This window comes from Anarrhichthys ocellatus, unplaced genomic scaffold (assembly GCF_004355925.1).
Source record: "Anarrhichthys ocellatus isolate YVR2014 unplaced genomic scaffold, GSC_Weel_1.0 scaffold78, whole genome shotgun sequence".
Taxonomy (NCBI): Eukaryota; Metazoa; Chordata; class Actinopteri; order Perciformes; family Anarhichadidae; genus Anarrhichthys; species Anarrhichthys ocellatus.
In genome coordinates, this window is record NW_022280108.1 from 769,904 (window position 1) to 780,462 (window position 10,559).

The following is a 10,559-nucleotide window of genomic DNA, read 5'->3' on the forward strand; positions in this document are numbered from 1 at the left end:
AAACCTGCTCACAACATCTGGGCCGTCCATGCAGAGCAGTAACACTGATTAATGGTGAACAATCGGAGGAATACAGTTGTGCAAAAAGAAGAACGGTCAGTTTTCTGACTCTCAGTCTGTGTTTCTACTGTCGAGATGGTTCAGATGAAGAGAGACGTGTGAGAGGTGAGGGTCACAGTGAGGACTCTGATCATATAGAACCCTACAGCAGCGGAGGACGTTATGAGAGGCCGACAGTCCTGCGGAGCTGACAGAGCTGAGAGGGAAGCGGCGTGTTGGTTCAATCAGACGGGGATAAAATAGCATTAAGAGAAAAACATAAAATCCTCGTGCCGTGAAACCGGCGGCAGCTTTCCTGCAGGCGGAGCAATCAACGCTGCAAACTGAGCAGGGCTCTGAGAAAGACTCCTGAGCCGCTCCTCATGCGCTGTACGCCCAGACCGACCCAGAAATGGGATTTAACACACAAAAAAAAAAGTTTCCAAACTTGCAAATATAATTCCACAACGCACGCACGCACACACACACACACGCACACACACACACACACACACACACACGCACACACACTCACACACTCCTCGTGTAGGAGCAGAAACGGCACCAACAGCAGAGCGTGAGGGTGAAAACAAGTCACGAGCAGGAAACTAACAAAACTGGATTATTTCTTATAACAAAATATTCAAAAATGTATAGAGGACTCTCTTCTCTCATCTATACACGACGCTAATTTACCCAGAAAAAAACTAAAATATATATATATATATGACATGTAATATATTAGCAGTAATCCTTTCAAGTCTTCGTGTGGCAGAACAACAGAAACAGAAGCAGGATGTCTAGACTCCAGTAACCTCCCCCCCCCCCCGCTGCAGAGTCACCATCACAACAAACGGAACTCAGAATGTACAAATCTGCTTTCAATACAAATAGACAATTTCTTTCAAGCAAATCCTTTAAATATTCTACAAAATGTACTATGAACATGGAATGGAGACGCAGGCGTTAGAATACGTTTACCCGACGACTCGTTTTGTTGCTCGTTATTTTAAATAAGAAGCAACAAACAAGCCGATGCTCGAGGGCCCCTGGGGGCCCAGAGTCAACGTTTATGCTGCATCTCATATTCCTGCTGCTTTATGAACAAATGTACAAGTTCAAACGAACCTAAAGCGTTCTACTGTTTAACATTTCAGCTCGTAATTCAAAACACACAACTAGTAAAATAAACACTGTAAACAAGCTGTGTAAACACTGTCCTCTGTCTTTATGCACATGATCCTGCTGTGTGTGTGTGTGTGTGTGTGTGCGACCACACAGTGCTAATTTATCGTTTTATTACAGCTGCTGCGATAGAACGACGACTTTACTTGTTTTTACTCTACGGGAAGCAGCGAGGCATTCTGTTCTTCAGCTCATTAAAGACGAGTAATAACAGAGTTTTATGGAACATCCAGGAGGCAGCATGCCGCTGAGGCCTCTGACCCAACGAGCAGTGAGGGCGAGGCGGAGACGTGAAGCCTGAGAGAGGACGTTTGTTGTCTGTTAGACTAAAAGGACAGGAAGTAAACACAAACAGCTCTCTGCTGAGTCAGCAGTTCTCCTCTTTCAGGAGCGAGAAACATTTCTATTTGGTTTGTTTGTGTGGGAGCTGATGGTGTTTATGTAAATATACATCATCAGTGCCAGAGGTTGATAGCGGCCCATAAAGACCCCAAAAAATTATCTAAAAATTCGTTTTTTTCTCGTCTCTTACGCGTCTACATTCATGTTATTTTGAGCCAAAACAAACTAAAACAAGACAAAAACGAGCTGATATTCGTCGCTTTCTATCCCTTTTGTCTCCTCCTCCTCCTCCTCCTCCTCTTCCTCACATAAAAATTTTGCAAAACCTCAGAAATGAAAATAATAAAAAGAATCACTGTACAACATCGTGAAACTGTAAAAACAATGTGAAACACCTCGAAGAAAGCCAGCTGAGAGCACAAAATGGAGGTACATGGTGGTCTGTTTGCAAGGAGCCGACTTCTTCTTCTTTTGTCAAAACTATTTCCTTCCTTTAGATTCCCTTTGTTGTTGTTGTTGTTGTTGACGTCCGTCGACCGTTTTTCGGCTTCATTCAAGAGGTTTATTAAAAAGTTTCTTTTCTTCTTTTGTTTTGTGAAACGGGTTTTAAAAAGAGATGATTGTAAAAGTCTGGAGATGAGAGGAGAGGTCACATGACCCGTCGAGAGGTGCATTGTGGTCCGCGGTGACATCACACAGGGCTGTGTGTGTGTGTGTGTGTGTGTGTGTGTGTGTGTGTGTGTGTGTGTGTGTGTGTGTGAGAGAGATCTCCGTCTTTACACCGCTGACACTTGCTCATCTGTAAAAGAGAAGAGAAGACGATGTTTGGCAGGTTGTTTGACAAATTACAAAGATGTGACAGTAAATATACATGAAACAGAAGTTATGATTCAAATATGGTTTAGTTGATAAATTAATTAATAGATAACAAATAAAGTAAAAAATAAAAAGGTAAATTAAGGGTCATTTAATACATCTCTCAGGGTTTCTGAAGGGTTCACAAAGTCCCTTGAAGACCTCTTTGAATGCAATTTAATATCTGATTCACGATCATTCAAGTATGAAAGCATGATGGGATATAGTAATATAGTTATCAGGGGTTAGTTGTAACACTTCTGGTTACATCAAACATTCAGAGCGGTGGCGTACCGTCCTCGCTCTCGGCCAGCTCCTGCGTTGGGAGGCAGATGCTGGGCGGTCTGGAGTGCGTGGACCCGGCTGTCCGGGCCTCCTGGTGGGGGTGGTGGAGGTGATGGTTACCGGCCAGCCTCCGAGCCTCGGCCAGACCGCCGGCCGCTCCGGGGCTCTGCAGGAGCTTGCTCCTCTGCAGGGCCACGCTGTAGTCCGGAGGTCTGAGGTGAGGAGGCCTGGGGAGGGGGACTACTCCGTCTGTGAGGCCCAGATCCCCCAGAGCCAGACCCTGGTAGCCTGGAGGGGTGGGAGGGGGAGCTCGGTAACGCTCATCCTTGGCGGGGGATGTGACACAATACACTGGATGGAGGTGCAGATCAAAAGAAAGGCGGGATGGAGCAAAGGAGGGGGTGAAGGGGTGAAGGGAGGGAGGCGAGGAAGTCGCAAAAGAAAGGTTGAAAAGGAGGAGTGGGGGGAGTCATGTGGAACAAAAAGAAAAATAACGGGGAAAATTAAATCAAAGTGATGTTTCTCCAACGCAATACACAACTACGCATGCTCCACAATGTGTTGGAAACCAAAAGAAGAACAAAGAACTGATGAGATGGATGCTGCAGCGGGACACACTCTACTGATCACTTTCATCACTCAACAACCAATACCTCACCAGATTAATCCACCGTTAGTGTTGAATCACTGGCTTTGCCTGAACCAACAGAGGAGCTACAAGACGTTCAGAGAACTACTGATCGATTATCAACATCTCAGTCTATGTGACGATAGATTCACTGACTAACTGAGGACACAACGTTGTCTTAACTCCTCCACTACTACCCTGAAGTTATAACAATATTCTGTTGTCCTCGTAAAACTATCAGCAGCAGATTTAATTTACTGTTCATACGTCTGACGTGAAACATGGACGGCCGCTCTTTAGCCTCACGAAACAAGAAGACGGTAACCATCTACTCCTCCAGTTGACCCCGGCTCACGCCGTGTTTACAGGGAATCAAACTCGCAACCTGCCCCCTCACCTATGAGGCCTTTCTCTGTGCTCGACGTCACCGTTTTGTAGACGGGGTCTGTGCTCTGCCCTCCTTCCTCCTCGGTGGGCGAGGAGGGGTGCTCCGAGGTGTTTCTCCGCTTTATCGTCCCGTAATTCCCCTCGTAGGTGTCCGACAGCGAGCCGGACGACGCCCAGCTCTGCCTCGACTGATTGGACAGGTCCGAGCCGGAGCCCCTGGAGTGGTGCCTGGAGGAGGCGGCGGCGGCGGCGGCGGCCTCGACCTCCGCTATCGGAGGCTGCGCGTGCTTGAAGCCGCCCAGGTGCGTGTGCGGCAGGGAGAGCGGGTGCCCGTGGATGCCGTGGTCCCAGGGCCGGCAGGAGGAGGCGGGGAGGCTCTGGAAGGAGTCGTGGGAGTTGGAGGAGCAGGACGTCCAGCTGCCGCGGCCGCTGTCGGCCACGGAGTCCAGGGAGGCGTGGTCTGGGGTCAGCTCCTCTGTGGAGATGGAGGAGGTGAAGGTGGAGCCGCGCGAGACGAACCCTCGAGCCAACGACGAGGAGCTGCTGCAGACGATGGAGACAGAGAGGGAAGACGTGTTTAGTGTGAAAGTACTTCAAAAGTAAAGGTAAAGAGAGAGAAGAGTTTCAATAAGTATGAAAAGCAATTATTCATTATTTATTTTGTAATACACGTTTTCTGCAAACGTTAAGTTTAAATATGCAAATGAGGCCTTATCTTATGAAATATGTGCACATTTTCCAGGACAAATATCTGAACGTTGGATAAACGTGTATTTTGGATGTTTTCTTTCCTCTAGTCTAGTGTCTGGTGTTATGGAAGCAAAATATCCCAAAATCTCATCAGTGCATGAAAAGCTCACACCTGGTCTGCACACACACTCTTCACTAAACCACAGAGCAGATATGTGACGGCGTTTCCTGAGTGATGGATCACTGTCCGGCTCTTAAAGGAAGTTCTCCTCCTCAGGTCGCCGTTCATAAACCAGCTGTTTGATTCACTGACACGGTTCCACCGGAAAACAAGCCTCTCAATGAAACTCAGCCGTATGTCATAACCCGGGCCGGCTGAGCTTCATATAATATCAGAGAGGCAGACGGGTCGCTGCATCCGGGAGATATTTTTTATAGTCTCCTCTTTAAGAGACAGAGCGGCCTGATCATGGAGGAACAATAAACAAACGGCAGACAGTAAAAAGGGAAAGAGGTGTGCTGTTTACTCGGCCAGATTAAAAAAGCCTGCGTGGAAACCGATAAGTTGTTAACGGAGAAGAAGGAGGAGCGAGGAGGGCAGTAGATGTGTTTTATGACTTCCTGTTCTCTGGGTTTTAATGAGGGACGCACGTAATTGGGATCCAGCTGGAAGAGCGGTGCAGGCCGTGTGTGTGTGTGTGTGTGTGTGTGTGTGTGTGTGGGCCTGTTTTTTGCTCAAGAGGCTCGGAAAAGATTTTCTATTTCTTTCGTGCAATTATTTGGGCCATGTGGCCTAAAGCCTCATTATATGTCCTCACACTAGTTTGGCACCATTCGGACTAGATTTACTTCTCTATTAAAATCTGAACACCCGGAGTGTGCGTCTCTAATAAACACAGCCCCAACTAGACCACTCGCAGGTCCTCTAAGTCCAGATGGACGCTTTGCATGTTTACCTGAGGACCTCTGGTGACTCGTAGTAATCACAACGGTCACCTGTGATCTTAATCCTGTGGAGGATCTGCTGTGTCCGTCGTGTATTATTAGGGTCGTGTATAATTATTATTTTCTGTTGTGCGAGGTGTTTTGTTCTCTCTGCATGTTTGTTTTCGGCCTCTTTCCTGGTCGAGGATTAAAGAATAACTACAAATGAAAGTTTTGACGCAAGAGGTCTTTTTTAGTATTACATAAACATAGATGGGCATATATAATATCATATGTATAACATGAAATATATCATATGAAGAAGTGGAGAGTCATTTTCTCATAGACGTCTACACAACCAGAGGAGTCGCCCCCTGCTGGACAGTAGAGAGAATGCAGCTTTAAGGCACTTCAGGATCGGCTTCACTCAGCAGAACCGGAGGCTGCCGCCTGTATCTACATGAGGTCCTCTTCACAGACTGACATGAGTTAGTGAACCTGAGATGAAGTGAATTACCTTGTGCTGGGCTGGTTGTCAGAATGTAAGTGTGCATGCGTTGCTGCCGTGCTCTCGGCAGCTGGTGCAGGAGTCGTGTAGGTAGTCGTTGCAGCAGCACAGATCCTGCTGCTGTTACAGCGCTCGTCAGAGCCGGGAGCCGGCACCGAGTCCACCGAACAGATGCTGGAGCGGGACGAGATCTCGCTGTGACTCGAGTCCGACAGGTTGTCTGCTTTGCCGAGCGGGAGGAGAGCGTAACCTGGACAGAGGAGAGAGGATGTGAAACGCAGGTTATAAGGACGGAAAGGGGACGTGATGCAAAGACAGAAAGAGAGAAAACGATAAAGAGTGTGTTGAGCCTTTTTACCTAAAGCACCTTCCAGCAGAATGAATAGAGATGACTTTATTTAACCCAAAGGGTCATTTCCTTTAAGGGAGTGTTGGACAATCAAGTGGGGAGACGATGTGACGTTTCTGTTTTAATAGCAAATACTTAATAACACTGCGTCACGTACAGTACTTACTGTCCATCAACGCTCACAGCGGAGATGAGTTCACACCACGTCTACAGCGTGATTATGTAGAAACGAGTCACAGTTTATATTACAAATATCCTCAGAAACAAATCAACTGTGACTGCAGGGAAACTAACCAACATGCTGATCAAATACTGCATCCAACAAAAGTAGATGAAAAATTAATATTTAATAAAATAATAATAATTTCAAAATTCAGTCTTAGAGTATTACTATAAAATGAATGTCCCTTTGTGGTTAGAAGGTGAAGGTGAATACTTAGCTACTGTCTGTTTGGTGAAGATTAACAAAGACACGTTGGGAGAACTCAGAACAAACAAACGGTAAAATAAATGTCTTGTTTCTTATCTGCTGTGAATGTTTGCTGGTGGAAACCTCTCCCTCACGTCACTTGTCAGTGATTTACGGTGGACGTGAGACTCTTTTATTCCTCAAGTCACGCTTGGCATCTCTCTAACAGGCTATCCTCTCAACAACTCACAGCGACTCCCTCTGAAATACGATAAGCTTGATTTTGTTTTCGCTGCCGGCGTTTTGACTCGACACATCGATCCTGTCAGACGGTCTCTCTGCTGCTGCTTCTGTCCCTGCAGAGCCAGAGGAAGGGGTTCGGGCTGACCGACCTCTTGGCTCTCTGCTCTGCTTGTCTCTGTCTCTCATCCAGAGGCGGGGAGGAGGACGCAGCCTCTCCTGCTCCCTCCTCTCCGCTCAGATTCCTTCCGACGGCCACCTGTCTCTCCCTGGACTGACTCCTCTCCCTCAGCGCCCTGAACGGGGACATCAGCCTCGTCCTGATGGCGGACTCTGGGGGTCTGGGTCTTCCTGCTCTTACATTTCTCACATCTGTCTGAGCACCCTGGTTGTTCTGCCGCCTGCGTCTCCCTCTGCTTTGCTCTGACGGAAACAAGCCTCTCTCAACTGCCTCCGTCTCCTCCTCTTTCTCTTCCTCCTTTGCCCCTTCACTACTTTTCTCCTCCTCCTCCTCCTCTGTCTGACTCTTCCTCTCCCTGCTGCTCTCTCGGCTGTGCTGCCTGGTCATCAGCAGGATCCTCTTGTGGAGGCGAGCCCCACCTATGCCGTAGCTCCGCAGGCTGACGGTGCCGGCCTTCGTGCTGGCGTCGCTGGTCAGAGACGAAGAAGATCCCGACAGGTTCATCTGGCTGCAGTTCTGGGACTTGACCACGCCTCCCACTGAAGAAAGAGGGAGGGACACCGAGGTGAGAGGTGAACGTGAGCTTTTTATTCCACTTAATAATAAGGAATAGAATAAAATAAGGAAAAGTAATCCCACAGTATTCATCAACATTAATTATTGAGTTATTCTCAGACGGATGGAGCTAGTTGATGTTTGTAGGCGAGCATCGTTTTGGGCTGTCCAGGGCAGCGGAGACAGACTTATTTTAATCTTATTTCATGTGTTTGCATATGCAACAATAATATCTATTTATTCACAGGCCTACATTTGGCCTATTTATTGGCATCTTTATCATTTATTTGCTGTTATTTTTGCACATTCTGTAGCCGCTTCCGTTTCAACGATCGCAAGTTTGAGGAAAGTCTGACAGCTTGTTTTGACTTCCCACTCCAACCGCTGTATTATTAATGCACAGGAGAACCAGGAGTCTGACCCAAATGCCTCAACGGGAGACAACAAGCTGCTCAGAGAGGTTTCTATCAGCTGTTTATCTGGGATCTGTTTCTCTCCCTGACTGAGAGAAGAGAGGCGACTAATGCTCGTAAAGAAAAGGAGGTTCTCTCTCTCTCTCTCTTTAAATATCATTGACTAATTCTCTATTAACAGTATCTGGTACCGCCCTTCAGAGTAACTCCCTGAGTAACATTTGTGTTTCTTTCATTCTACTCCACCTCCTGCAGGGTAACCTGGTTCCTTCTACCCTCGGATAACAAACCAACAGGGTGGGTACCTCCCGTCACTGACCTTTGCGCGGGGAGCCCTGAGGCGACACCGTGGGGCTGGAGTGAAGGGAGGAGATCATGGACACGCTGTCGTCAGACGGCCTCTTGGAGCTCCACTCCTCCAACGAGATCACGGGAGGTTTCTTCACCACCTGGGGAGAGTTGGAGGCTGGGGAAGAGAAAAGTCAGTCAACCTGGGAGCCCTGGAGGAGACATGTTTTGCTTCACCCCTGAATCAATGAAACATATTCTACAAGTAGAAGGAACAAAAAGATCAAAATTCTAAATTAAATAAATCCCCATGAAGTGGGTCTGATGATGGTGGTGGTGATGATGATGGTGGTGGTGTGCAGGAGTACTAACTAGGAGGGCCGATGTCCTTGGCTGTGCTCTTCTTTCGTAGAGGCATCAGAGGGACCTGGACCTGAAGGACTTGAGAGACCCTGTTCTGCGTTCTCCCCGAGGGCAGAGCCGAGCGCAGAGACACCGGAGACATGTCCGACTTGGTGGATCGTCTCTCACTCAGGTTCTTAGATACTGCGACCGCAGGAGGAAGAAACAGAAACAAGATCAACGACACAGAACCACGTCAATCCTTCTGTGTTGTATTACAATGTCCCATTGTTCATACATTTGAAGACCTAAACAGAAACAGTAAAATAGATCCGTCTAGCAGTGATGGAACGCAAGACGTTTAGATGATGTATACAATTAATTCATTCATTTTCTTCTGCAGTACACTTGCAAACACACCAGGTGGCAGTGTATGCCAATTATACAAGTGTGTACAGCTTTTCCAGCATTACATTTCCTTCACTTAAACCCTGAACACACTTTGAGTTGCACCAAAACACAAAAAAATGCTTTTGAACGATGTGTTTTTATGTAGTTTTCACTGATGTGTGTGCACCAGGCCAGGTGGAGGTTAAACGGTCCATATACATGTACAATTGAGGTTCTGATGAACTCACAGGTGCTGTACGCCGGCTCACACTGCAGCGACATGATCTGGTGCTTCTCCTCGTCGATCTCCACCGTCATGTTGGACAGGTACTGCTTCACCTTCCGGGCCATCTGGGCGTCTTCGTACAGCTTCTTGGCGTTGAGCAGCGAGCTGCGGCGCACTCGCTTCTTGTGGGCGCCGCCCTGCACGTCCAGCATGTTGGAGTTGGTGCTGCCCTGACTCAGAGACCTAACGAGGGGGGAGGAGAAGAGGGAGGACGATGAGGAGACGAGAGGACGAGGGGAGAGTAAAGTGTTGATGGATGAGCAGATGGAAGATAAAGAAAGAGGAAGAGAAGAGATGAATGCAGAAGGTAACAGAGTAAACAACAATAAATACAAATAAAACAGGCACTTTCTTATCAAACACCTCCTCTACTGTAAAATCTGTCTTTGTGTTGCGAGCAGAGCGTTTTAAAAACCATGCAGCTCTCGCTGGCGTGCCATGCTATCACAGTACAGAGCAGCAGCAACATTCTGTCAGATGGAGGCAAAAAAAGGGTTAGGAAACAAAAAGATGCACAAGATTGGATATGGGGAATATTATGCCGGGATGCAGATATATGAACGGAGTCAAATAGTATCTGTAAATAGTTCTCATGGTTTGTTGTAGGCTAGTTTTAGGAAACATCTCAGCGAGTCCCATCGGTGTTGTTCAGATTCAGATCAACTTTATTAGTCCAGGACATGAGGACAGACACAATAAGTCCACAATATACTCAGAATAAATCACATGTTTGTGGTAGGCTATTTGTCCCGCCTCTCCTCTACTGTGATTGGTCGGCTGGGTAAGTGACGAGGGCAGCGTTTCACCCAAATTGAAAACATTTTTTAACTCTCAGCACCATAAAAAAAAGGCCAAATGTGCAGCGCCTCGTAGAGCTGCTAGCGTTTGTAGCAGAGCTTAAAAACTCTTCTGGAACTAAACCATCTTTGTTGATGGTTGAGTCTGTGACTCGTTGTCTTACGTTCTCTGCAACTGTGCACACTTGTAACTCGACGAATAACAAAATCGTGAGAAATCGTAAATGTGAGATAATCTTCATCACTTCCCACCCACATCATCAGTAAGTGAATGTGTCTAGAACCTCTCTGGGTATTATTTCAAGCTACTATATGACTCAAACACACTGATGAACAGGGAGAACAATGAACGGGTCAATGGTGGACTTCGGTTTGGGTTCAGGTGAATGGGCACTGCAAATGGAAGGGTTATTCACACACAAGCACAGGCGGGCACAAAGTAAAAATGGGGGGGGGGGGGGGGGGG

The 10,559-nt window shown here is 47.2% G+C and overlaps 1 protein-coding gene across 6 annotated transcripts in view; it reads right to left on the reverse strand.

The window, feature by feature from the left end:
* Positions 1-2,082: 2,082 nt before the first annotated feature.
* The window catches only part of rapgef6 (Rap guanine nucleotide exchange factor (GEF) 6), a 46,747-nt gene continuing 38,270 nt past the window's right edge, over positions 2,083-10,559 (reverse strand). For 5 of the 6 annotated variants that reach the window (XM_031874206.1, XM_031874204.1, XM_031874205.1 and 2 more), the window contains 8 exons: positions 9,259-9,479; positions 8,651-8,824; positions 8,310-8,456; positions 7,442-7,561; positions 5,853-6,093; positions 3,732-4,264; positions 2,716-3,057; positions 2,083-2,365 (listed from right to left, as the gene is read on the reverse strand). In XM_031874206.1, coding sequence (XP_031730066.1) covers positions 2,343-2,365; positions 2,716-3,057; positions 3,732-4,264; positions 5,853-6,093; positions 7,442-7,561; positions 8,310-8,456; positions 8,651-8,824; positions 9,259-9,479 — 1,801 coding nt within the window. In that variant the 3' untranslated portion in view covers positions 2,083-2,342. The remainder of the gene's footprint in view (positions 2,366-2,715; positions 3,058-3,731; positions 4,265-5,852; positions 6,094-7,441; positions 7,562-8,309; positions 8,457-8,650; positions 8,825-9,258; positions 9,480-10,559) is intronic. The other variant, XM_031874207.1, reaches the window with a different exon arrangement.